This window comes from Herpailurus yagouaroundi, unplaced genomic scaffold, assembly GCF_014898765.1.
Source record: "Herpailurus yagouaroundi ecotype Mexico unplaced genomic scaffold, PumYag 182, whole genome shotgun sequence".
Taxonomy (NCBI): Eukaryota; Metazoa; Chordata; class Mammalia; order Carnivora; family Felidae; genus Herpailurus; species Herpailurus yagouaroundi.
The window spans coordinates 17,724,115-17,751,739 of record NW_024412413.1 but is presented as its reverse complement, the minus strand read 5'-3'; the positions used below and the strand labels follow the sequence as shown (position 1 = coordinate 17,751,739).

Below are 27,625 nucleotides of genomic sequence, written 5' to 3'. Positions count from 1 at the left end.
TCCTTCCTTCCTTCCTTCCTTCCTTCCTTCCTTCCTTCCTTCCTTCTCCATGCTGTATGTGGGGCTTGAATGCAGGACCTAGAGATCAAGAGTCACTTGCTCTATGGACTGAGTTGCCCATAAGTTTTTTTTTTTTTTTTTAAGTTTATTTATTTGGAGCACCTGGATGGCTCGGTTGAGGGTCCGACTTCAGCTTAGGTCATGATCTCACCTTTCGTGAGTTGGAGGCCTGCATCTGACTTGCTGCTGTCAGCACCAAGTCCACTTCAGATCCTTTGTCCCCCCTCTTTCTCTGTCCCTCCCCCACTCAACGCCCTCTCTCTCAAAAAAATAAGTAAACATAAAAAAATGAAGTTCAGGGGCGCCTGGGTGGCGCAGTCGGTTAAGCGTCCGACTTCAGCCAGGTCACGATCTCGCGGTCTGTGAGTTCGAGCCCCGCGTCGGGCTCTGGGCTGATGGCTCAGAGCCTGGAGCCTGTTTCAGATTCTGTGTCTCCCTCTCTCTCTGACCCTCCCCCGTTCATGCTCTGTCTCTCTCTGTCCCAAAAATAAATAAAGGTTGAAAAAAAAATTAAAAAAAAAAAAAATGAAGTTCACTTATTTGAGAGACACTGTGAACGGGGGACTGGCAGACAAAATTGCAAAGTAGACTTCATGACCTGAGCCGAAGCCAAGAGTCAAGTGCTTAGCTGACTGAGCCACCAGGAGCCCCTTAGGCTGCTTTTTTTCATCCCTATAGGAACTTAATCTGGGGTAGTAGTGGACTTTGCCATTAGGCATTATTTGGCAAGTGGATAAGTATCTGGCTTGGGAAGAAGTAACAATGAACTTTCCTACTAAGTCTTGTGTAGAATAGGGAAAGGAAGTCCAAAGACTAAATAAATGGCATCAAGGTTGACAGGAGTGATCCTAATGTGTGTTGGGGACAGATTCTTCAGCAGTAGTTGAGGTTTTTTGCCAAAATAGAAATTTCTCACGAAACTTGTTCAGTTGTTTTCTAAAGTAGCCATTCCTGGGGTGCCTGGGTGGCTCAGTTGTTTAAGGGTCTGACTTCCGCTCAGATCATGATCTTACGGTTTGTGAGTTTGAGCCCTGCATCAGGCTCTGTTACTAACAGTTCAGAGCCTGGAGCCTGCTTTGGATTCTTTGTCTCCCTCTCTCTGCCCTTTGCCCACTTGTGCTCTGTCTCTTTCTCTCTCTCTTAAAAATACATAAACGTTAAAAAAAAATAAAGTAGCCATTCCTTCCCCTTTTCCTTCCTTTCTTTCCTTTTTTTTTTTTAAAGTTTTTTATTTTGAGAGAGAGGGAGCATGGGAGTGCAGGGGAGGGGCAGAGAGAGAGAGGAAGAGAGTGAGAATCTCAAGCAGCCTGCACACTGAGAGTCCCACTGCAGGGCTCGAACTCAATAGCGAGATCATGACCTGAGCTGAACTCAAGTTGGATGCTTAACTGACTGACCACCCAGGCGCCCCTCTTTCCCCCTTTTTCATAAAGGAATGCTAACCTTGCTGGGTGTGCCACCCTTTGATTTATTTGGCATCATGGAAGTATCATTTGGTTTTGCTGATTCTCATTTTAGCCTGTCTTTAGTACCCAAGTTCCTTGGGTTTTCCAGAGATTTGCCATTAGAGGAAAAGAATTTCTTAGTAGCAAGAGGATTCTGCCTCACTTTTTTTACTCATCACTGGATTGCTCAGTTAAGTGCCCAGTGTCTTTACAGAGTATTGGAGACTTGACTAAAAGCATCAGTAGAGAATGTACAGATTTGGGGGGAAGGTAATTTTAGGGGCCTTCTCTAAAGTTAACAGCTTTTAAAATCTAAATCATGTTGACCACTTGTTTCTGTTTTTACTGTGACACCTTAGTTGCCACATGATTTTGAAATTAAAGTGACAGCTTACCTTGAAGGAAAAAAGAATTGACTGATAGATAATTACAGAGATTAGATATGAGGCAAACTGCAGATCTGCTGGTTTCCCAGGAATATAATTAGAGGGGCTTAAATTTCACAGGTTCAATAAAATCAACTGAAATTTAGGAGAATATTACAGAAAGAATTTTTAACTAGAACTTTATTGTGTAACAGAACCACTTTCTGATCAAAGCACCTGGAATCAAATCCTGACTTAATTAACGTTCTAGTTAGAGGCTTTGGGCAAATTATTGAACGTGTAAACCATAGGTTTTTGATTTGCTAAATAGGAATAACACCTGTCTCTTAAGTTTACAATAAGGATAAAATTGGAAAATGTATGTGACAAGGACAGTTGGCTCTTAAACAATGAGGGGTTTAGGGACACCATCCCCCCTGCACAGTCAGAAATGCAACTGTAACTTTTGATTCCCCCAGAACTTAACTACTAATAGCCAACTGTTGACCAGAAGCCTTACTGTTAACATAAAGTCAATTAAAACATATTTTGTATGTTATATGTATTATATACTATATTCTATAATAAAGGAAGCTAGAGAAAATAGGAAAATCATAATACTGAGAGGAAGAGAAATATGCTTATAATACTCTATTTATTGAAAAATCCGCATATAAGTAGACTGCATTTCAAACCCATGTTGTTGGAGGGTCAGCTGTACTTAGAAACCTGAGTTCCGGGGTATGGCATAGTGAGAAGAGCAAGAGCTTAGTAATCATTTACTCCTGGGTTCAATTCTTAATTCATCGGGCGACTTTCTTCATCTCTAAGGGCTTCTATATTATCGTTTATGAGATGACCACATTGGAAGGCTATTGTGAGGACTAGATGGGATAATATATACAAATGGGATAATATATGCAAAGCACCTCGCACAGTGTCTGGCTCAGGAGTGAGCCCTCATATTAGGGCCTCCTCTCGGTCAGAAATTCTGTGCTGTAAGCTACTTTAGTGGTGACATCTCTGTCATGGTTCATTCACTTTATATCTACATAGGACTTCCTCATGCTTTTGCCTTTGTCTTGGGGAATCTATTATCAAGTGATTGGAATTGGCAATCGTTACTTACTCAGCAGTTGTTTGAGTGTTCACTGTACCAGATGCTGGTCTAGGCAGTGGGGGGAAAGTGGTGGACAGGAAATGGACCGTCTCTTAGGGAATTTATATTTTAGTGCATGTAGTAGTGTCCTATTGCTGCTGTAACAAATTACCACACTTTTAGTGGCTTAAAATAACAGAAAATGTATATTATATCATATTACAGTTCTAGAGGTTGAAAGTCTCGTATCTGTTTCTCTGGGCTAAAATCAAGGTGTTAGCAGAACTGGTTCTGCTGAGGCTCTGAGGGGAGAATCTGTTTTCTTGTCAGTTTCAGAGGCCACCTGTAATCCTTGCTTTACAGGGTCTTCCTCCTATTTTCAGACTTGCCGGTGCAACTTCTTAAGTCTGTCTTCACATTTACTACTGTAGTGAAGTTTCCCTCTGCTTCCTTGTATAAGGTTATGGTATGTGTTAATGGAGTTGCAAGAAGCAAAAGGAAAAAGTTGTTTGGGAAATTTAGGAAGACCTTAATGGAAGAAACGGATATTGTATTGGAGACTTAGAATGTTGGTAAAAGAACCCCCCGCCCCCCCCCCCCCGCCCAACTCCTGAAGGAATGCCTTAGAAAGGGTGATGTGTTTGTGTGTATTGAATAAAAATAATATAACATCGGTGTTTACTTACTGTTTATATACTGTGTCAGGATTTGATGGGAAGAGGGCATTTCAAGTGAGGTGTGGCACAGGGAAGTGCAGGGGATATCTATTAAACACTCCAGGAACTTTTTGACCATGCAGGTTTCCTTCTCTGGGAAGGGGAAAATTAGTAACCTAAAGAGATTGTTCCTACCAGCGTCTGTGCCGATATGCATTACCCTGCCGTTTGGTGTAGTACAAGGGTATGTTAATTTCATTTTACAAAATAAAAAGACAGACTCCCTAAGGATTAGGTGATGAGCCCAAGTCACCTAGCTTAGAGAGTGGTAGAGCAAGTGTTTTAACCCAGGTCATTTCAACACCAGAGCTGATGTATAATGGTAAGAAAAACTAGTACATGTCTCTGCTCAGTGGATATGAATCATGTTTGGTGGGGAGGAACGTAAAAATCATTCTAATTTTGAAGAAATCTGGGACACTTGAATTGTTTTCTATGTCGTGCCTTTTCAGAGGTGAGTCTGGAGCAGTGTTTCACTAGGGTTAGGGGTGGGAATAGGCATTTTTCCTAAGAAGCAGATGGAAAAAGTGAAAGAATATCCAGTATGTAAGTCTGGCAAACACCTGCTAGGGGTGAGGTGCTGTGTCCTATAGTACTGCTTCTCAAAGTGAGTTCTTCTGGGGACTTCCTGCGGCCCTAACAGGAAGACCTTGAAGTCAAAATTATCTCCATAATACTAAGATGCTTTTCTCATCTAATTCCTTCACGAGCCTACCATGGAGTTTTCCAGACAGGTGACTTTGTAACAGACTGAACGCATTAAAGATATGAGTGTCTTTTATTAAGACAGGCATTAAAAAGAATTGTACTGTCACTAATTAAAAAGTTATTTTTAGCAAGTATGTTTAACAGTAATGCTTAAGGCATTTAATATTTTAATTTAAAATATTTTAATATTAACATTTCTTAGTTTTAATTTCTGTACACTAAAATTGATAAATAAACCTCACATTAACCAAAGCTCTTTGGGGTCCTACATAATTTAAGGTTGTAAAGGGATCCTAAAACTAAAAAGTTTGAGAATTCTTGTTCTTTATCAGGTAATATAGTCAGTGGCCACTATTTCTAACAAGCATAATTGGAGGGGGGGGGGGCATTTTTCTTTTCTGTCTTACCCATCTGTGTGCTCCTCCTTGACATTGGGGGAGCTTTATTCTACTGCCTATCTTGTTTATATTTTAGGTGGCAAACCACTTAACTTAGACCTTAAGGATAGCAATTTCAGTTTTAAGTTGGATTGGAATTTGAAAACACTATGTGTAGTTTTGGGGTCAGTGGACTGCTTTAGTTGCCTGTGTCTTACCGTTATACTTACAGAGTCAAAAGTGTTCAGGCTCACTTAGTTTTCTTCATAAAATCTGTATTCTGGTTGATACAATTTGACTTCAAGCTTGAATAAGAATCAGGTGTGATCCAGAATTTCAGGACAGAACAGATTATACATTGGTGGCTTTTCAGCATGACAGTGCGTTTTCTTTCTTTTGTTCTAGTAGATAATGGTGGGGTTGGTTATGAAATGGGTAGTTTTCATTTAGACAGCCAGTGACGGTCTTCCAGCACTGTGCCAAGTACCTGCAGATAAAACTGAGGCTGAGATTAAAATGGTAATACGGTATTTTTCCAAAAGGACATCTGGCTGCATTTATTAATTCTTTTAAGCCAGCAAGTCAGCCTGCACTCCTGGAGACCAACTAGAGAGTAACGTTTGTTACCTGAAGCTTGTAATGGTCCTGTGATCTGAATGGCTATTATTACCAAATTGTTTTTCCCCCCACAGTGCCTCGTACTGAAGGAGGAGCCTCTGCCAAAATGCCAGTAGATGAATACTGGCTGTGTTTGCCAGCCTCTCACGTTAGACCTTTTGTACAGACGGTCAGGTTGATGCAGTCTTGTCCCCATTGTTGCTGGTACCCACGTGCTCTCCCTTCAGTCTCTGAGCCGTCAGGTGCACCTGCCACCCTGCCAAGGGGCAGCCACGGTGCCATGCCTCTTCCTGCACCCTCCTCCAGTGCGCCCCCTTCCGCGTCCCCAGCATCCTGCTCTACTGACCCTAAGCTCTGCCCTTCCCCCCCTACAGCTGATGGTAGGCAGGAGAAAAACGTGGCGTCGGGGCTGGTAAGTTTGGGGGACTTTTATCGATTATTGAGATTAAAACTTCATTTTTAAACACACTTTTTTGTTGCTGGTATAACATTTAGCACACATGTTTGTTTTAATAAAAGGTAATATTAAAAATACCACCAAAACAGGAGGCACCTGGTTGGCTCTGTTGATTAAGCATCCGACTCTTGAGCTCAGCTCAGGGCTTGATCTCAGGGTCATGAGTTCAAGCCCCGCTCTGGGAGCGAAGCCTGCTTTAAAAAATAATCACCAAAACAGTGTTCCAAGCTAATATGAAATATAACTCATGTATATAAAACCTAGTGAAATGAAATGGCTTTTGAAGTTAAAAGTCTATAATGTTTATATTATAAAGTCTGTTATGTGCCAAGTACATGGAAACTAATACAGTATAGGAGGCCTCGTGCCTAGGTAGATTAAAGTAGTAAGCTTTAGGGGTGCCTGGCTGGCTCAGTGGGTAGAGCATACAACTCTCGATCTCAGGGTTGTGAGTTCGAGCCCCATGTTTGGTGGAGAGATTACTTAAAACAACTAAAAAAATACATTTAAAAAAATGTGTTCTTAAAAAAAAGTTGTACAGAGTTGTGCTTAATTTATTGTCTCCCGCACCCTCCCCCACTTTTTATTTCTTTCCTTATATAAAGTATCTTGGGAGGCTCCTGGGTGGCTCAGTCAGTTAAGCGTCCAGCTGACTCAGGTCATGATTTCACGGCTCATGAGTTCAAGCCCCACATCAGGCTCTGTGCTGACAGCTCAGAGCCTGGAGCCTGCTTCGGATTCTGTGTCTCCCTCTCTCCCTCTCTCTCTCTCTGCCCCTCCCACACTGTGCGCAGGCGCGATCTCTCTCTCTCTCTCTCTCTCCCTCCCTCCCTCCCTCCCTCAAAAATAAATAAACATAAAAAAATAAATAAAATGCCTTGGAAAAGCAGGGACTTTTACATTTAACTTTTCTTGTAGGTAAATGTCAATTAATGCTTTTGTTCTGAACTTTTACCTGAGCAATGTAGAAAAGTCTTAAGTATTTGGCTAATCTGTTTCAGTTGCTATTTACCAGGCCTCTATCTTTTTTTTTTTTTTGTTTTAATATTTATTTTTTAGGAGAGCACAAGCGGGAGAGGGGCAGAGGGAGGGGGGCAGAGGATCGGAAACAGGCTCTGTGCTGACAGGATAACAGCAGTGAGCCCAGTGTGGGGCTCAAACTCAAGAACTGTGAGATCGTGACCTGAGCCGAAGTCGGACGCTCAGCCAGGTGCCCCTACCAGACCGCTCTCCTAATCTGAGAACTTAGGCCACTTATTTTTGTACCTTTGGCCAGAAAATAAAGATGACTACTGAATGGTTATTGATGGTTTTATTAAAAACATACAGTACAAATATTTTAAAAACCAAATTTAAAACCTAGTGTAATAATTCTGGGGAAAAAGGACTGATGATCATACTTCATTTAGGACTAAGTTGGTTTTGTTGGAATGTCAGGGTCTAACATTAGAAGTTCTATATGAACATTTCAGTTAGCAATCTGTGATGCGAAAAGGAATTAGGACAGTCCTAACAAAAAGCAAATTCTTGGTCACCACTTGAAAAGAGGGTTGAACATTTTCTCCTTGCGTGCTGTGATAGAAGTGAAACGATATTTTTCCTTTGAATATTCCTTTTGCTTTTTTCAGAGAAAGGTTTTCTCACAAAACTTTTCGGCATTGCTGCTTTTAAGTTAACTTATTTCCTCTTCCTTTTCTTTAGGCTTATCAGGAGGGCAGACTTCAAAAGCTACTGAAAATGAACGGCTCGGAGGGTCTTCCCGAGTCCTATGACTATGACCTCATCATCGTTGGAGGCGGCTCAGGAGGGCTGGCAGCTGCTAAGGCAAGGCTCCTGTGTGTCATCTGGGTGATGGGTAGGAGTCACGCTCCTGATAGACGTCCGCCGGTTCTCACTGGAATTAGGTTGAGCCACTCTTGTGACATTCTGCACCTTAACTCGGGCAGGACATGTTTACAAAGGGACTATTTTGTAAATCAGTTTTCCAGGTTGAACTGTACCTTCTTTGTGAAAGTACTTCTACATGACAGTACCGTGCCCCGTATCTTGGGACACATTTTCATTCATTTTAAGTTTGGCTGACTTTTCAAAGATAATAAAGGTGTGGTATAGAAACAGTTTGAAATTAAATAAATATATTTCTTACTCTTTATAAATATCAATATTAGGTTTTTTTCACTTTGATGATTTTCCTCTTCACAGGCCCTCCTCCCCAGTAGAAAAATGGAGAGCAGTTGGATTCCTTAAACTTAATCATTAAAAACGTTTGCCTCCTGGGGCACCTGGGTGGCTCAGTCGGTTAAGCGTCTGATCTTGAGGTCTGTGAGTTCAAGCCCTGCATCAAGCTCTGTGTTGTCAGCTCAGAGCCTGGAACCTGCTTCAGTTTCTGTGTCTCCCTCTCTCTCTCTGCCCCTCCCCCACTCGCTCACGCACGCTCTATCTCAAAAATACACATTAAAAAAAATTGAAAATGTTTGCCTCCTTTGTATAAGAAGTGAACTAAGAGAATACCCACTAACTCTGGTCTGGGGGTCATGGGGGAGAGGAAGTATAAATAAGGGAGTTTAAGGAATGAGATTCCTGGTCCTAAATTGAGATACATCTTCCATGTGTGAGGGGCCAAGGGCCCTTGGGACTGTCATCCTTCTCCAACAGGTACTTTTATTTTTTTTTAAAGTTTATTCATTTTGAGAGAGAGAGAGAGAGAGAGCGAGCATGTGCATGCATGCGTGTGCATGTGGGTGGGGGGTTGCAGAGAGAGAGGGAGAGAGAGAATCCCAAGTAGGCTCTGTGCTGACAGCTGTCTTTCTCTCTCTCAAAAATAAACCAACGTTAAAATTTTTTAAAATAAAAGATGACATGGTTTAAAAGGTGTAGCTTGTGGGTCAGTAAGGGTAGATTCAAATGAAGCTGCCCAAATGAGGAGCAGGCCAGCATCTGGCATGAAGCCATACTTAGCTATAAATAATTCAGTAATAATACTGGATGCATTTTACTCTAGTTCTGGTGAGTTTTGGTTTCCTTCTATTAAAAAAATTTTTTTTTAATGTTTATTTTTGAGAGAGAGCGTGATAGAACATGAGTGGAGGAGTGACAGAGAGAGAGAGGGAGACACAGAATCCGAAGCAGGCTCCAGGCTCTGAGCTGTCAGCACAGAGCCCGACGTGGGGCTCGAACTCAGGAACTGCGATTGGACACTTAACCGACTGAGCCACCCAGGCGCCCCTCGTTCTGTTGGTTTTAAAGGAAACATAGACTCAATCCTTTCAAATAACCTTTGGAGGTTGTAGTTGCCAATACACAAAACTTATTCTCTGAAAAAGATAAAGGATACTCTGCAAAATGAACTTCTGACTATTGTCATCACTCCCCTAAAATCTGTTTGGAAAGCTCATAGATACCATCACCTTTCTTACTGGCTTTTCATGTGAAATTTTAGGAAATCTGACGATTTTAGAAGAAAAACTTTTCCAATATTCTGCCTAGATACTGAATTAGATAAAACTTCAAATACTTTCAGAAATACTTACAGAATACAGATTGAATCCAGGGTTGTAGACTGTCCTAAATCTTTTTTACTGGCTATTCACCTTCTGCCTGCTTAGAAAAGACCCCAGGTTCTTCAGATTGTTGCTTAATATGTTACTGTTTGCATGGAATTATGTAAGAGGATACTAGTGTGTCCAGAAGACAGTTTTACAACTGTGCTCTGTATGTTCTTTACAACTACCCTGTGACTGTCTCAGTTGCCTAATTTTTATTTTGGAGTCTCACTAACCATCTTGGTGCAGTATCTGAAGTTCCAGGCAGTAATAACTGGTTATGCTGTGGGCACTGTAGCTTAATAAGAATAGCTTGGATTTTTAACAGTCCATTTCTAGTCTGTCATGGTCACCTTTCGAGTTCATTTTAATACGTTTATTTTCTAGGAGGCAGCCAAATATGACAAGAAGATATTGGTCCTGGATTTTGTCACTCCAACCCCCCATGGAACTAGATGGGGTAAGCTTTGAAGTATTTTAGAAGTGGATTGGTAGGAGCAGGCTTTTCCCTGGCATATGTTTAAATGGCTCCTAAAACCCAACTGAACATTTAAAAGTTAAATTAAAACAACAAAAAAGATATATGCCTCTTTCACTTGTGCTAAGTTAAAATGGAAATGTTAAATGTTGAAAATTTGGAGTTTCTGGCAGTGTCAGGATGATGCAACACCTTCTCCACAGCTGTCATGATGATTTAAAACCAAAGATTTGAGTAATTTGGTAAACTTAGGGATTTAAGGACTGAAAGTTGAAACACTTACCTGTGGGTTTCTGTTTTGAAACCAGTTCCTACATTCGATAAGAACTGGAATCAGATATCTCAGTGGAGAGCCCGTGCTGCTTCCGAATCTTGTTGAATCAGTGTTCTGCAGTCATTTATTCCACAGATGTTAATTGAACACTTACTGCAAACCAGGGCATTGGAGATGTAGCAGTGGGTGCGGTAGACGTGAAGTTCTTGTCCTTGTGGAGTTTATATGCTAGCGGGGAGACAAGAGATAAGCAAGAACTTTACAAATTATGATGAGTGGTACTAAAAAAAATTATATGGTGGGATAGAGAGGAACTGGGTAGAGGAAAGAGTTTAACTTTGGGAAGATTATCAAGGAAGGCCTCTGAAGAGGTGGCCTTTAAATGAGGCCAAAAGAATAAGAATGAACCAGCTATGCCAAAAGCTGAGGAAGAACCTTCCAGGGGACTTTTCTTGGTCTCTGTCACAGAATAGAACATATAAAGGCCCTGAGGCAGGTGGGAGTCCTTCATGGTGGTAGCATGGGTGATACGAGCTGGAGGTAAGATTAGAGACGAAGGCAGGTGTCAGGCTGTACAGGTCTCAATAGGCCGAGATGAGGAATTGGACCTAATCGAAGCCTAGTAGGAAGCCTTTGAGAAGAGGATTGATGTGATACATAAATATTACCAAGATGACTTAGCTGCTCTCATTAGGAGGCAAGAAGCAGGAACTCTTGGATAAGAGAGTGTCTCACTTTCTAATTCATCCATTCAACAAATATTTATTAGGTGTCAGTGTTGTGTTGGACACTATTCTTTTTTTTTTTTTTTAATTTTTTTTTAACGTTTACTCATTTTTGAGAGACAGAAAGAGACAGAACGTGAGTGAGGGAGGGGCAGAGAGAGAGGGAGACACAGAATTTGAAGCAGGCTCCAGGCTGTGGGCTGTCAGCTCAGAGCCTGATGCAGGGCTCAAACCCACGAACTGTGAGATCATGACCTGAGCTGAGGTCAGATGCTTAACCAGCCGAGCCACTCAAGTGCCCCATTTTTTTTTTTTTTAAGTTCATTTATTTTGAGAGAGAGAGAGAGAGAGAGAGAGGGAGAGAGAATCCCAAGCAAGCAGGCTTCTCATTGTCAGCACAGAGCCCGATACGGGGCTTGAACCATGAGATCGTGACCTGAGCCAAAGTCGAATGCTTAACCTCCTGTGCCACCCAGGTGCCCCAGGCACTATTCTTGTGCTGGGGGTAGCCCCTCTGGCCTGGGGAGGTTGCGCTCCATAGTGGCAGTCTGGAAGCATTCTCCTCAGAAGGCTTCTGTTTGCTGAGCTGTGACGTCTGCTGCCATCTTGCGATCTCACGCCATTTTGTCTGCCTCCCTGCCTGCCTGTATTTTGTTCTAATGGAGACAGTCTAGCGCCATGTTCTTTAGTCTCAGAGATGCTAAAGCTTGTGTTTGTTTTGGTCATGAATCCTTTTGTGAGCATCCATGAAAGCTGTAGACCACCATCTTAAAAAAAATGCTCACATACACCACATTTTATATGTAGTTCCAGACCCACCACAGTCCAACTGTGGCTAGCTTAATAACCCCTTTATCATACAGTTCTGTTCAAAGATTTGGTGGCAAGTATAGGATTGCATGCAAAGTAAAATTTCAATTTCTGGCATATTTATCAGCAGTCAGTTAATTTTGAATTTTTGAGGGTATGGAAATTGTGGAAATCTCATTTTTCTTTTGTTTGAGGGTGAGGTCACTCACTGTGTTTGATACATAAGGCTCTCTGCGCTTAGAAATGCCTTGAAACTTAGGAATGAATTTGCATAAACAGTATTGGGCTACGTTGGGCAAATAAATTATGATCTTTTGTGGCACATTATAATGATTACTGACCTCTTTCTATCAAGGATCGTGAAGCAGGGTATAAACTTATTTCTTGATGTTGTTGCAGGTCTCGGAGGAACATGCGTGAATGTGGGTTGCATACCTAAAAAACTGATGCACCAAGCGGCTTTGTTAGGACAAGCCGTGCAAGACTCTCGAAACTACGGTTGGAAGATCGAGGAGACAGGTGTGGTGGGAGAGGCTGCTTGTGTTTTTGAGGGGTGCGAGCTGTGGTCTGGGGACGCAGCATCCATTTTTACAAGACTGGAGGATAATCTGGAAGTTTTTATTGTTTATGTTTTTTATGTATAAAATGACTGCAATTACCTTGCGTCACTAGCTGCACAGAACGGATACTGTCCTTAGAGTGTCTTTCTGTAATAGAAAACCAGAAATTTTTCAGGGGAGCCTGGGTGGCTCAGTCAGTTAAGCGTCCGACTTCGGCTCAGGTCATGATCTCACAGTTCGTGAGTTCAAGCCCTGTGTCGGGCTCCGTGCTGACAGCTCAGAGCCTGGAGCCTGCTTTGGGTTCTGTGTCTCTCTCTCTCTCTCTGCCCTGCTCATGCTCTGTCTCTGTCTCTCAAAAATGAATAAACTTAAAAAAAAAAAAAAAAAAGAAAACCAGAATTTTTTCAGGTAAATTTGTTTTGTATTATTCCTATTTTGTTTTAAACTAATCTCCTACACCCAGCATGGGACTTGAACTCACGACCTTGAGGTCAGTAGTCATTTGCTCTATCAACTGAGCCAGCCAGATGCCCCTCAAGTCAATTCTTATAATTACATAGAGTTTCATAAGGGAGTGCAAATTTATTTGCTTTCCTTTGAAGTTGTTTTGTTTTTCTCTGTCCAAAGAAATCAGTTTATGAGCGATATTTTTGGGGTGGAGGGACTCTGTTGAGAAAGCGTTGGTTAGTCTTTGGATAAAATATTTAGAGTACCCTAGCAACCCTAGAGAACTTGAAGAGGAATTTGTTGCCTTTAGAAAGTAGGTTGTATTATTTGGTAGAAGAATAAAATGAGGTTGGCACAGCTTCATAGTTAATTAATGACATAGGTCACCGTGTCCTTGAAGAGGGAAACTCTAACCTTATCTAATATTAGTTTCGAGATCTACAGGGTATGGGACATTTGCTAGGGTAAATTATTCTATAAGTTTTTCTGAGTTTTAATTAATAGTTTATTAAATATTAAAAAAAACAAGGCATAAATACATGCTTTGCAAAATTTTGCTCCTACTCAAATTAGTCATGCTTCCTTTGTTTGATGTGTTTACTTCCTGTTTAAAATCAACAGCACTTTTTTTTTTCAAGTCTGGAATCTTAGAAAATCAGTTACTTTAAAAGTTTTCTTACATTGGGGTCATATCTCTTTCCCAGATCCTTACAAGGCTGTTCTCTGTCCGTGACCTTTGGGGCCTCAGGCAGCCTCATGTCCATTTCTCTTTCCAACAAAAAGGGTAGTTGAGCTGATTCCTTTGACCTGTGGAATATGAATCTAACACATAATCTAGCCATAGTCCACCGCTATTCCCACCTCTACCCCCCCCTCCAAGTTACTATTTACTCCCATGTCTGAATGTCTCCCCACCGAGTCTGCCATTAATACACTCTTTCCTTTCGGGAAGCCTACTTTTGTTTTTCTTTTTAAATTAAAAAAATTTTTTTTACAAACCCTTGTGTCGAGGGCTGACGTTCGCTAGATCACAGTGAGGGAGCTGCTCTGCTACATATGAAGCCCGGACCCAGAAGCAGGTCGTTTACGAATGGTTTGGCACCAGGTTCCCCACAAACGCATGTTACGTGATGGGCAAGGGGGACGAGCCTGCTTTTAATGTACCTGGTTCATAAGAGGGTCTCCTTCAGTTAATTTATTAGACTTCTTAGTAGACATTTTAGAAATTTTAGAAATTCTGCTGATAAAGTCATATAATCTTATTGTCGAGCGTCCACTATTTGCAGGTGGGTCTGTGCTGGGGAAATTGAGATGAATAATACAAATTCTGTTAGCATGCAGATTCTGTTAATCACTCATGCACTAACGTCATCGCTGTACAGACCGAGTACCCTGGGAGCCCAGAGGGAGGATGGGTAATGTGATTGAAGTGGTGTCACGTAGTCTTTCCTTTACCCTAGCCTTCCTGACAGCGTTAAAGGTGGGTTATTGTCGTAGCTAGACCTGGGCACAACTTGTGACTTTGCCATTTACTGCCTGTGATGAGGATTGGATACAGTAGTGTGGTAAAATAGCTGCCACTCAGCAAACATTAGTTTCTGTCCTTTCCTCTGGACTTGCTGCTTTTAATTCTTCCGTTCAGAGTTTCAATAAATTAGAGTAGACCCTGGCAAGCACTTGGCAAGCACTTGGTTCTTTGGTTACTGGTTTGTAGGAAAACCTTTACAGATACTAAAGGAAGTTGTATATTTGAACGAAGTTAGTTTCCTCTTAAAGAGGACACGTAACAGGAATATTAATCTGAAAAAGTCTAGAATTTGTTGGAAAAAGTAAGTTTGTTCCGAGCAAATTTTGATTGACGCAGCTTTATAATTTCCATGTACTGTTATCTACGTAGTGGATGCTATCTGTCCCTTAAATCTAGGTAAAAACTGCCGGGGAGCTATACGACTCAACCACACAAATTTTATTCATTCACACAGGGGTCTAGTACTCAAATCGGTATATTGTACTAATTGATGTTAGCTTTAAACTGTCAACTCTTAAGAAAAATGAAGTCATTGGAACAGAATTCTTAATTTAAAAATGTAGGAAGTATATATAGCGGGTGGGTCTTTAGAATCTTAAAAAGATAAGAGTTAAGTACAGGCCTCTGCTGAATGTGGATTTTTGTTAACAGGGCCAAGTGAGTTCATTCTAATAAATTCAGTAACCAGGTGGATGGTGGAATAGAACTTGGTGAATTGGCGGATCTTTCCAGCAAAAGAATATCTCTGTAGCTGTCATGTAACAATAAGGACTGGCTATGCTTATTTATGTTGAATTTATTTCTAAGTTACATAATAAAGAACTAATAAATGTGTAGCCACTGAGGTAATAAAGAGTCACTAGTAGCATGGTCCAGATCCATACGTTAAAACCAGTAAAAGCTCCCTGAATTTCATGGGGTTTTAAAAGTTGGACCAGATCAAAGTTGTTTTATTTGTCTCTCTTTAAAGAAATTATTTATTCAGCTACGTTAACAGTGTTACTTTTGTGTTTCTTCCCCCTTCCCAGGTTTTAACGTTAGAAATACATACTTTTCTGTTTTTAATGCCTTACTCCTCTTGTATTTGTTAGCAGCAGCAATCCCAACGTGTTTGATGAGAGCTGTGCCCTGTATTTAAATCCCTTTACTCTTGGTAAATGGAAACCTAGCCGTTTGTTTATTCTGTTATCTTCAATTTTCTCATGAAGCCTTGGGACCTCTGAAGCTTGCTGTGGCCTAGCAGAAGGAACCAGAGCTGGGCTTGGTGGGAGAGGCCTTCTGTGCCTGCCAGAGTCTACCACTGAGGCAGCAGTAAATTACCTCCCTCCTTTGAAAATGGTTGTGATGAGGAATATAGTGGATTTAAACAAACGTTACTTTATGTCATTAGATCTTAGAGCGAGAAAGAAACTTGGAGGTGTATTTTTCAAATGGGAACCCCCTAGGGGCTGCTGATCCTTGTTCCCACAGATGAAGTGTGAAGGCTCATTTTACATTTTTTGACTAGAAACCTATCTAATCTCAAGTCCTTGACCAAAGAACAGCGCTCTAATTGTCTGGGAGGGTTGTCTTCTCTGAAGCTGCAGATAGCTCCAGGCATGGTGGAGGAGGAAAGGGACCTGGACCAGGCAGCATAGCTGAATCTGCCTGGGACAGGGGTAGGGGGAGTAACACATCCAGGACTCTGTGTGATCTGCCCTTTTCCTAAAGCTCTGAACTGAGAACGTGCAGAGAAAGCCTCAGGCCTTTAAACAAACAAAAACAAACAAACAAACCTGGAGCCCAGTCATGTAAACTGGATGAATTGGTCCTTTCTGGAAGATTTCTTTGCTTTATATATTTTAGATTTATCAATTTGAGTTCCCTGTGCTCAAGAATTAAATCTGCCTTTCAAACATTAAGTATTTGAGGATCCCATTATCATTACAAAGAAAGCAAGATCATTGCAGAGTTACTATTCTGTTCCATTCCTAGTGGAGAAACCGGAAGTGAACTCTATCGTCTTTTTTCTGGTGTTGCTAGGTGGAGGCCAGATGGGCAGGTGGGCAGCGTCCCCCACTCCCGTCGCCCCGCACCTAGTCCTCTTAGAACTGCAGTCACAGTGGCTTCTGCAGTCACTGTCCTTTTAAGTTGAATTGATCTCCCAAAGTCTAACATTTTACGGTTCTGTGAAACGAACACCGATGATCTGTTCTCTAGGAGGCCACAAACCAATTTTTGTGCTGTCATTCCCGATTCCAGACGCTGGCCATTGTGTCTCGTAGACTTGGTTCACCACCTCCTATGTGGTCAAGCTACTTAACCCAGAATCTAAGATTGAGACTCCTCATCTCCATGACAGTCTTTCAGTATATGTTGGTTTTCTTTTCCTTCCTTCTAAACCACAGCTTTCCTGGAATCTGTCTTCATCCTACCACCAGAGTATATTTTCTATGTATCCTATTTTTTTCCTTGTTATTCATGAGGTATTAATTAGTAAATGATTGATTTTTATGCATTGAAGTTCAGTATATTTGTGCCTGACTCAAACGATTCATTTTATAATAGAATTTAAAAATCGTCCTCTCTTTGGTGAGGGAGAGATTTGGGGGGACAGTGAGACAGACTCTCAAAATTCTCTGTCGATACCAAGGGTCAGCAAACTTGTTTTATAAAGGGCCAGACAGTAAATATTTTAGGTTTCATGGGACCTACTGATCTGTCACAACTACTCAGCTCTGTCATCATAGCGCAAAAGAAGCCTTAGACAATGTGTAAATAAACGATCATTGGTGTATTTCAGTAAAACTGCTTATAAAAAAGGTGATGGGCTGCATTTGACTGTGGGGCCTTAATTTGCCTTTGTTTACCAGCCTCTGGTTTATACATTGTTACCAGTTTAGTGACTCCAGACTACATCAAGATCCCTTGGGGATTGTTACAGGGTAGAGAATCCTCCAGGCTTCACCATTACCCCAGCAATCAGTATTTACAATCAAAGTAAGATTCCCGTTCATTTCTAAAGAAGTAAAAAGGGTTATGCATGGTTATTTTAGTTATTATGCGTGGTTATTTTAAGAATTTCCAGGAAGCCTGACATTATGTAATTGTATGGTAGTTTTCTAAAAAAGGAAAGAATATTTGAGCTTGAAAAGGATGTTTATGTGTTTGAAATGAAGGACCCTGCTGCTTTAGACAAAAAGGTCTGCCCTTTGTAACCCATGCGAACAGTTCCTGAGAAGTGATCTTCGCCAGGCGATTGAAAAGCTGAAAACATTTTGTGTTATTTTCTTGTGCAGTTAAACATGACTGGGATAAGATGACAGAAGCTGTACAGAATTACATCGGCTCCCTGAACTGGGGCTACCGGGTCGCTCTGCGGGAGAGAAAAGTGACCTATGAGAATGCATACGGCCAGTTTGTAGGTCCTCATAGGATTAAGGTAATTAATTGTGCGACACCCTGAGGAGCTAATGTTTGTTTGTCTTAAACTTCTGTGAGGGCTAGGGGAGGAAAAGAGAAAGTGATTGTCTTGATAAAAGTAAAAGCCACTGTGACCCAAACTGTCCAGTTTGATGATTTTGCAGACACATCTTCTTATGGGCCTTTTCCGTGTGGTTGTGGCAGTGTAAGAATACTGGATTTGGGGCCAGATTACCTGGATCTGAGTCTTGGCCCTGCCACTTATTAGCCTTATGATTTTGAATAAGTCCGTTAATTTCTTAGAGCCTTAGTACGTATTACCAAATTTTTATGAGGATCAAATTGGATAATGTGGCGAATGGCCTCTGTTCACTATAACTACAATTTTAATGAACACTAGCTTATTAAAAGTTGGCACTTGGTTTCTTTGTAGGCAACAAATAACAAAGGCAAAGAAAAAATTTATACAGCAGAGAAATTTCTCATTGCTACTGGCGAGAGGCCACGGTATCTGGGCATCCCTGGTGACAAAGAGTTCTGCATCAGCAGGTGAGGGGGCACCGGAGGGAGAAGAGGAGGCACCCGTTGTTGAGTTCTACTTTTCAGTTGTTTTCTTCAAACCCATTTAGTCCATTTCCTAGAACTTCCGAGGGTTTTTTTTTATTTTTTTAAATTTTTTTTATTTTTTTTATTTCTGTGTTTCTGCCCAAAGGGACAGGGGCCTGGGAAAAACGGAAGGGAAAAAATTCTTTTATGCAAGAGAACATTTAAAAAATTCAAAACTATAAACATGGGTCTTTCTTACCACCCACTTAACATCACTGTTAACATATAAATACATACTTATATTGAAACTTCTGTTTGAAATTTATACATGTGTGAGCATGTTTTGTAAACGTGTTAACATACTATAGTTGCCGAATGTGTCCTCTTGGATGCTTTCTGCTGAGGAGTTTCTGCTCATGGTACACATTATTTCTTCTCAGTCCCTTTTTCGGGAGGGGTATGTGACTTTTTTTCCTTTGCACCTCATACAGGGGCAGCTCAGATGGCGACTGTTGTCTTCTCCGTCTTGGATGGGTTTCCTTCTCATATTTAAAAAAAAACTCATTTCCTAAAAATGCTTTTGTGATCCCTCTCACGTCTCGTGTATTCTTTACTTGGCTAAAAGATTTTGTCAGCTTTTACTCTTTATAGTTGGTTTTTATATGACAAAACAGTTATGTTGGAAGTTTTCCCCTACTCCTCTCTTGCTGATTCGTGTTCTGGATAGATCTTCCACCTCGGAGACTGTGTTTGGCTATGGGCAGCTTGAGCTGCTCCCAGAGCAACTGAGTGGCAAGAAAGGAACTGGGTCTAAGCCCTTGTAAATAGTTTTCATAGATTACGTATGTAGCCAATTGAATGTTTTTAGTTTTTAAAAGTGTATTCTTAAAGCAAAAATATTTACTTTGATTCAGTCATTACTCACGTAGGAACATTTTCAATTTCTTTCTTTTCTTCCCCACCCCCCCCCACTCTTTTTTTTTTTTTTTAATTTCTTTTCAGTGATGATCTTTTCTCCTTACCTTATTGCCCGGGTAAGACCCTGGTGGTTGGAGCATCGTACGTCGCCTTGGAATGTGCTGGATTTCTTGCTGGCATCGGTTTAGATGTCACTGTTATGGTACGATCCATTCTCCTGAGAGGATTTGACCAGGACATGGCCAACAAAATTGGCGAACATATGGAAGAACATGGTGTCAAGTTTATAAAACAGTTCATACCAATAAAAGTAAGTGGGGTTGCTGGTAGGTTTGTTGGTTTCATACTCCTGTTTAGGCAGGAGAGAGAGGGTTGGGGTAGGTGATGGAAGCGTTCCTTCTGCGGTCTAAACCATCGAGAGTGCTGCAGTTTCTCAGCTGTGATGTTGCTATATGAACTTGTACCCACTGCCACCTGAAGAGCTTTGTTCTTCTCTGCAGCTCAGTAATTTCTTTATTCTCATCTCACCCTTCTTACTCTTAGTTCTCTTCTGTTTAATGTTTCCCTTCATACATTCCTTCACTTTATAATCTTTGGTCTGTTATCCTTTGTTTCTTTGTACACACCAGTGATTGAAATAAGAGTTCAAGACTCGGCTGATTTTTAAACGCTCTTCATGAGAAATTTGTCCTTGTGTACCATGTAGTCAACAGATACACTGTATTATTCTGGCTTCTCTGAAAATGATTATCTAAATTTGTTACATAGGCTCCCCGTTTTTTTTTTTCTGCTTATTTAGTCTCCTTTTGAAAAGGTGGAAAAATATGCCAAGTTACATTGGGAATTGTTAACACCATCACAAATATTTTGATATATAAAAGTGACAAAATCAATCACTTCTCATATCTCTAATAGATGAGTTTCCTTTAGTGCAGGTAAGGATGAGACTGTTGTGTTAAAGTTAAGGAATTTTGGCTGTCATTTGCTCAGTGGGTTAACTTAGGCCCTTTGGGTGACCATGTTAAGAATCGCTTCATGTTGGTAAGAGTTCGAGCATTGGGATGAGAATGACCTACTTTCAATACTGTCCTACCATTTTCTTGCTGTATGTCTTTGGGGAAATTATTGAACCTCTCTGAGCTTCAGTTTCTTCCATAAAATTAGGATAATAACAGCAGCTATCTCAGAGTTCTTGTGAAGATTGCGTTAGCTGACACTTAGGAAGTAATTAGAACAGTACCTGGCACAGAGTAAGTCTAATACTGTTGTGAGGGTGAAGCAGCACAGGTCCTGGAAGTTACCGCTACTTGATTCCTGGAGATGTCTTTTAGGGAGTAGAAGTACATGTGATACATTTGCCTTAGGGCTGTGGTTAGAAAACAGCTGTACATACAAGTTGTGCGATGGAAAAGTAACATCTGCTTCTATGATGTCTATTTTTAATTCCAACATGCAGGGCAACATGCAGTGTTACATTAGTTTCAGGTGTACAATACAGTGAGTCAACACTTCCACCCTTTACTCACTGCTCATGAGAAGTGTGTTCTGTGTTTTTGTTTTGTTTTGTTTTGAGAGAGAGAGAGAGAGAGAGCATATAAGCAGGGGAGAGGGTCAGAGGGGGAAAGAGAGAATCTTAAGCAGGCCCCGCACTCAGCATGGAACCCAGCTTGGGGCTCGATCCCTTGACCCTGGCATCATGACCTGAGCTGAAGTCAAGAGTTGGACTATTAATCGACTGAGCCACTTAAGTACTCTGAGAAGTGTGATCTTAATCCCCATCACCTATCTCACCCATCCCCCACCCACCTCCCCTCTGGTAACCCTCTGTTGGTTTTCTGTAGTTATGAGTCTGTTTCTTGGTTCATCTGTTTGTTTGTTTTTTTTTTTAATTTTTTTTTAATGTTTATTTTTGAGAGAGAGAGAGAGACAGAGTGTGAGCAGGGCAGGGGCAGAGAGAGAGAGAAACACAGAATCTGAAGCAGGCTCCAGGCTCCAAGCTGTCAGCACAGAGTCCGATGCGGGGCTCAAACTCACGAACTGTGAGATCATGACCTGCGCCAAAGTTGGATGCTTAACTGACTGAGCCACCCAGGTGCCCCATGGTTCATCTGTTTTTTTTCTTTTGTTCATTTGTTTTGTTTCTTAAATTACATATATGAGTGAAATCATGTGGTATTCGTCTTTCTCTGACTGGCTTATTTCGCTTAGCATCTGTGTTGTTGCAAGAGGCAAGATTTCATTCTTTTTTATGGCTGAGTAATCATTTTTTATATAAACCACATCTTTATTCATCTACCGATAGACACTTGGGTTGCTTCTGTAATTTGGCTGTTGTAAATGATGCTGCGATAAGCATAGGGGTGCGTATATCCTTTCGCATTAGTGTTTTTGTATTCTTTGGGCAAATACCTGGTAGTGCAATTACTGCATCACATATGGTAGTTCTGTTTTTTTCTTTAGCTTTTCTTGTTGTTGTTGTTTTATTTTTTTTTTCCTTTTGCTTAAAATGTTTTCCACATTGCTTTCTTCTTCTTCTTTTTTTTTTTTTTTTGTTGTTGTTGTTTTAAAGAGCGAGAGAAAGTGCAAACAGAGGAGGGGCAGAGAGAGAGAGAAAGGGAGAGAATCTTAAGCAGGGTTCACTGGCAGCACAGAGCCCAAGGCGAGGCTTGGTCCCACGACCCTGTGACCATGACCTGAACTGAAATCAAGAGTCGGACGCTTAACTGACTGAGCCACCCAGGTGCCCCAGTGGTTCTGTTTTTAATTTTTTAAGGCTCCTCCAGAATGGCTGCACCAGTTTCTATTCCCGCCAATAATGCATGAGGGTTCCTGTTTCCCTACATCCTTGCCAACGCGTGTTTATGTTTTTTGATTTTAGCCATTCTGACAGGTGTAAGATGATACCTGATTGTGGTTTTGATTTGCATTTCCCTGATGATGAGTGATGTTGACCATCTTTCCCTGTGTCTGTTGGCCACGTGGATGTCTTTGGAGAAATGTCTGTTCATGTTTTCTGTCCATTTTTTAATTGGATTTTTTTGTTGGTATTGAGTTGCATAAATTCTTTATTTTTTTAATAAGTTCAGTATATATTTTGGATACTAACCCTGTATTAGGTATGTCATTTGCAGATATCTTCCCCCATTCAGTAGGTTGTCTTTTAGTCTTGTTGATTGTTTTCCTTTGCTGTCTGTGCAAAAGGTTTTTATTTTTTATTTATTTTTAAAAAATTTTTTTCAACATTTATTCGTTTTTGAGAGACAGAGTGTGAGTGGGGAAGGGGCAGAGAGAGGGGGAGACACAGAATCCGAAGCAGGCTCCAGGCTCTGAGCTGTCAACACAGAGCCCGACGCGGGGCTCGAACTCATGGACTGTGAGATCATGACCTGAGCTGAAGTCGGACGCTCAACCAACTGAGCCACCCAGGTGCCCCCAAAAGGTTTTTATTTTGATAAAGTCCCAATAGTTTATTTTAATTTTTGTGTCCCTTGCTTTAGGAGACATATCTTAGAAAGATGTTGCTGTGGCTGATGTCATAGAAAGTACTGCCTGTATTGTCTTCTAGGATTTTTATGGTTTCAGTTCTCTCATTTAGATCCTTAATCCATCTTGAGTTTATTTTTGTGTATAGTATAAGAAAGTGGTTCAGGGGCGCCTGGGTGGCGCAGTCGGTTAAGCGTCCGACTTCAGCCAGGTCACGATCTCGCGGTCCGTGAGTTCGAGCCCCGCGTCGGGCTCTGGGCTGATGGCTCAGGGCCTGGAGCCTGTTTCCGATTCCGTGTGTCCCTCTCTCTCTGCCCCTCCCCCGTTCATGCTCTGTCTCTCTCTGTCCCAAAAATAAATAGAAACGTTGAAAAAAAAAATAAAAAAAAAAAAATAAGAAAGTGGTTCAGTTTCTTTTCTTTCCTTTTCTTTTTTTTTTTTTTTTGCACGTAGCTGTCCAGTTTTCCCAACATCATTTGTTAAAGAGACTTTTTCCCATTGCATATTCTTGCCTCCTTTGTTGAAGGTGAATTGACCATTCCTTTATAATGTCTTAACATTTGGAGAGTTGTGGGCCCTTTTGAGAATCTCATAGACTATCCCCTAGTGACATAAACCTGTGTCTGTGCACATTAACATTTTACCTGGGTTACCAAGGTGTCTCTGATCTCCTTGGGTCACGGTGAACACATGCTGTGTTATTCAGTGACCTGATAGAAGCGGCCTTTGGCAGGGAGGAAGGCGAGAGCGCATTGTGTGATGTGCACAGAGATTGTGGGGAATAAAGTCGTTCTAAATGCAGAAATTGTTGTAGGCATAGGAAAAGCCTAACTGGAACACAAAAGTGAGTGAGGCAGGAAGGAATTAGAGGTGAGATGAGGCCCTTATCATTTTTCGGTAAATCTGAGCTAATGCAGGTAATCTGACTAATGCAGCTCTTCTCCAAAGATTAGATTATAGCTTAACTACGAGAGACATTTTTGGTATGTTCAGATGGGCTTAACTATGTAAGAAGGAAGGACTTTGAGAAGGAAATTTTTGCTACTTATTAATGGTGAAAGTAAAATGACCCTTGGCCATTTTCCCATGCAGAGTGGTTGCATTTAAAAGGTAGAGTAGAAATTGCAGGTGACTTTATGAGTTTCTCCCAGTAAATATTTTACAGGAACCCATGATTTGCTGCCAGTGCAGAGACCAAGGTTAACTGCAGGCTTGCAGAAGCCTCTAGGTGATAAGGGTTTTCATTTGTTGCAACGCAGTCTGAAGGTTATTGTTGACATCCAGGAGTGGTGAGCTGGTATGTTTAATCTCATCTGGCATAGTGCACGTTCCGGGGCTTGCTTGTTCTTCCCTACATCTTGAACAACGAAGACCACCCCTCGTCCTTATAAACGTACCTCCTTGCTCACTATGCTTTTTAGGGCTTTCTGGTTGTTTACCTGTATCATTTTGATCTACTCCAGTGTCTGTTCTTTGTTGACAAAGCTGAACGTCTGTAGCCAGAAGACAGTCTCTGAATTTGAGCAGTAGTGGCTCTCCAGGGGATTGAGGGCTCTGGGTGAGTTACGAGAGAGTAGCCTGGGAAAAGCGACGTCATTAGCTGTGTTTTAGGGATTGTAGTGTCCTTTCTCTGGCTTTTTCCTTTCCCACTTTTTTCTCTTTGAATTTTATTCTGTTTGGGAACTATTGGAAAGAAAGCCCCTCTAGCAAACATTAAGCAGCAAGAAAAAGGGGGATAAAATAGAAAAATCTCTTACTGTCCTAATGATGTTATGGTGAGGGGGGTGGGACATGAAAGACCTCTCACGCCAGATTTTGTGTTTTCACTTTGGGTCAACCTGATAGGAGGGAGTTGATACAGGTCTTTATTGTGGAGTAAAACTTTGTCACTTTTATAGGTTGAACAAATTGAAGCAGGGACACCAGGCCGACTCAGGGTGGTAGCCCAGTCCACCAGTGGTGGTGAAACCATTGAAGGAGAGTATAATACGGTAAGGAATGGACCCAGGTTAGCCCTTTATTAGAAAGCAAATAATGTGCTTATTGGATATTTGGATATTTGCTGGGTACATGTAATGGCTGCTTTCTATTTTCAAAACCTGATTATGTTCCTATTCTCTGTATTGCTTGTGATATTATAATTTGTTTTGGGATAGGGATGGCTTCAAATTTTCTTCCATGTAACTTAAAAATATCATTTGTCAAATAGCTATAAAAAGACATCCTTTTTATCGTTTATTTATTTTTGAGACAGAGAGAGACAGAGCATGAACGGGGGAGGGGCAGAGAGAGAGGGAGACACAGAATCTGAAACAGGCTCCAGGCTCTGAGCGGTCAGCACAGAGCCCGACGCAGGGCTCGAACTCACGGACCGCAAGATCGTGACCTGAGCCGAAGTCGGCCACTTAACCGACTGAGTCACCCAGGCGCCCCAAAAGACATCCTTTTTAAATGAAGTAGAACTTCTCTGTCCTTCAAAATTTTATCTTCATAGCTCACTACTTTAAAAAAGAAAAACAAAACTTAAGGGGTGCCTGGGTGGCTCAGTCAGTTAAGCTTCCAGCTTCGGCTCAGGTCATGATCTCACCATTGGTGAGTTCTAGCCCCGCATTGGGCTCTGTGTTGACAACTTAGAGCCTGCAGCCTGCTTCGGATTCTGTGTCTTCCTCTCTCTCTGCCCCTTCCCTGCTTGCACTCTGTCCCTCTCTCTCAAAAATAAACCTTTAGAAAAAAAAAAAAAATCTTAAAAAAAAAAACTTAATTCAGTCATAGGCTATGTTGTCTTTGTCTCTAAACTTCACTAGATTTATAAAGGAATTGCCAACTTTTTTCCTTAATCAATGGATGAGGATTTCTGCTATATCCTGTTCAAGGGATTTTTTGTTTGTTTGTTTGTTTGTTTTAATTTGCTTAAACTCTTGCATTTTTTTTTAAGTTTATTTATTTTGAGGGAGAAAGAGTGGGGGGGGGGCGGCAAAGAGAGAGAATCCCAAGCACGTTCTGCACTGTCCGTTGATAGTGCAGAGCCCAGTTCAGGGCTCAGACCCACAAACTGAGATCGTGACCTGAGCTGGAACCAAGAGTCAGACACTTAACTGGCGGAGCCACCTGGGTGCCCCATAGACTCTTACGTTATTTTCTTAATGAAATATTTCTTTACAGGTCTGGAAAGTGAAATCAGAGTAGCTTAATGGTTAAGTAACTTATGTGAAGTCTTTTTAATCATACTCACCTGGTATATTAATATTTTTTCAGGTATTGCTGGCAATAGGAAGAGATGCTTGCACAAGAAAACTTGGCTTGGAAACCGTGGGGGTAAAGATAAATGACAAGTAAGAAAAAAATTTTATTGTGTCTTACTGAATATTATTTCAGTTGTTGATAATACTGATTAATAGTGGAGTTTTAGATTGTTAGAGTTAGTTTTTATCATAGTTGGAGATTTCCCTTTTTAAGCCTAGAGATCTCTTCCTTCAGTGCCACTCACGTTGGTATTTTCTCTTTGTTTTATTTTGTTTTTTCCTTTTCAAAATCTAAGTGGAAGATAGGGCGGCTTGCAGTTTGTTTCTTTAATGTGCAGTGTATAGAATAAAAGAGTCTAACCCCCCAGTTAATTGCAGGCATGTGCTTTGAGCTTTACTAAATAATACGTAGATCTGAACCATGTTGAGAGCTACTAAGTTTTAGGATGATGAGTGGTCACTGCATTTCTAGTGACAGCTACAAGTATGAAAAACTTACTTGCAAGGGTTGAAGTTAAAATCCTTTGGCCTATAGCAGTAGAGGAGATAACTGAGACTCAGTGGTATCTGCTTACCTGCTGTCTGGGGTATTTCCCAATATCACCTTCCTTACAGCCAAGTAGAAACAAGTGCTGTGAGTGGGAACTGCCTTGGAAGCTAAAAAATAAAGGTGGTTTTGTTTTGTTTTGTTTTTGTCCCTTCTAGGAATAACATCTATTCTGGAGAAGAGACTTCCTAATCTTAGTGTGAGGATTTTTGTTTTACTTATTTTTTAACTAGGGTAGACAGACAGAATTGTTGAGGTCACCAATAAGATTTAGCAGACCAAATATTGCACCAGCATAATAAACATGCTAGCCTATTTCCAGGGGGTCCAAAGCTTAGATTTTATATAATGGAAGCAGCTAACACTTATTCTGCACTTACTGTGAGCCGTGGACCGTTGTGCTGAATATTTTGTACCTATTTTCATTTAATCCTCACAGCCCCTTAAGGTAGTTGGTGGCATCCCTTTTCTTCTTACAGTGTTCTCATTATTATTGTTCGCACTAATAGGGGGGAAAATAAAGCTCAGAGATATTAAATAGCCCTCCCAACATCATAGAGGTGACAACTAACAGACCTATAGTTTAGAATACACATATTCTTGACCACTCTGTTGTAGTTTTCTCCCAGGTTTTCTTACAGTTTTCTTATTCCAGAATTGTCTCTAAGCTTTTAAAATACTCATTTATTTTTATTTTATTTTATGTATGTAGGTATGTATGTATTTTTAAATAATACGTTAGAATGCTGCCCTTTGCTAGAGTCACAATTTTGGCTTCTTTGGGAGAAAGGGGAATTTTTTTGTTCCCCTTAATTAATAGGAGTAATTGATGATTTTAACTGAATGAATTTTCAGGACTGGAAAAATACCCGTCACAGATGAAGAGCAGACCAACGTGCCTTATATCTATGCCATCGGCGATATATTGGAGGGGAAGCTCGAGCTCACCCCAGTAGCAATCCAGGCAGGGAGACTGCTGGCTCAGAGGCTCTATGCTGGCTCCAATATCAAGGTGAGCTTGTGGCTGACACCTGTTGATACTGGTTTTAGTAACACCACTAGTTCTCGAGGGGTAGCTGTGAAGTTTTCCAGGTCTTGAATAATTTAGTTCTCTTGCTGGTGGCATCCTACATGTGCTCTATTAACTGTATTCCAAACAAGACATCGTTAAGACTGCTGTGTCTTTGTGACTTTGTTATGAAAATTGTCGTTCCTGGAATCACACTGGGAAAAAATGAGCTTGACTAATCAAGTTTCAGCACTATTACTGTGTTCCAT

General features: G+C 41.0%; 1 protein-coding gene and 1 long non-coding RNA gene across 5 annotated transcripts in view; one reads left to right on the top strand and one right to left on the bottom strand.

Annotated features, from left to right (window-relative positions):
* The window catches only part of LOC121040506 (uncharacterized), a 6,861-nt gene extending 2,429 nt beyond the window's left edge, over window positions 1–4,432 (bottom strand). The window contains exons 1-2 of the long non-coding RNA XR_005795338.1: window positions 4,327–4,432; window positions 266–273 (exon numbers count right to left, since the gene is read on the bottom strand). This is a non-coding gene — a long non-coding RNA (uncharacterized LOC121040506). The remainder of the gene's footprint in view (window positions 1–265; window positions 274–4,326) is intronic.
* The window catches only part of TXNRD1 (thioredoxin reductase 1), a 101,535-nt gene that overhangs the window by 15,122 nt on the left and 58,788 nt on the right, over window positions 1–27,625 (top strand). For 3 of the 4 annotated variants that reach the window (XM_040491032.1, XM_040491033.1, XM_040491030.1), the window contains 9 exons: window positions 7,547–7,669; window positions 9,775–9,847; window positions 12,074–12,193; window positions 17,488–17,630; window positions 18,045–18,160; window positions 19,160–19,385; window positions 24,457–24,549; window positions 25,814–25,890; window positions 27,203–27,359. In XM_040491032.1, coding sequence (XP_040346966.1) covers window positions 7,583–7,669; window positions 9,775–9,847; window positions 12,074–12,193; window positions 17,488–17,630; window positions 18,045–18,160; window positions 19,160–19,385; window positions 24,457–24,549; window positions 25,814–25,890; window positions 27,203–27,359 — 1,092 coding nt within the window. In that variant the 5' untranslated portion in view covers window positions 7,547–7,582. Of the gene's footprint in view, window positions 1–5,487; window positions 5,801–7,546; window positions 7,670–9,774; window positions 9,848–12,073; window positions 12,194–17,487; window positions 17,631–18,044; window positions 18,161–19,159; window positions 19,386–24,456; window positions 24,550–25,813; window positions 25,891–27,202; window positions 27,360–27,625 lie in introns of those variants that run through there. The other variant, XM_040491031.1, reaches the window with a different exon arrangement.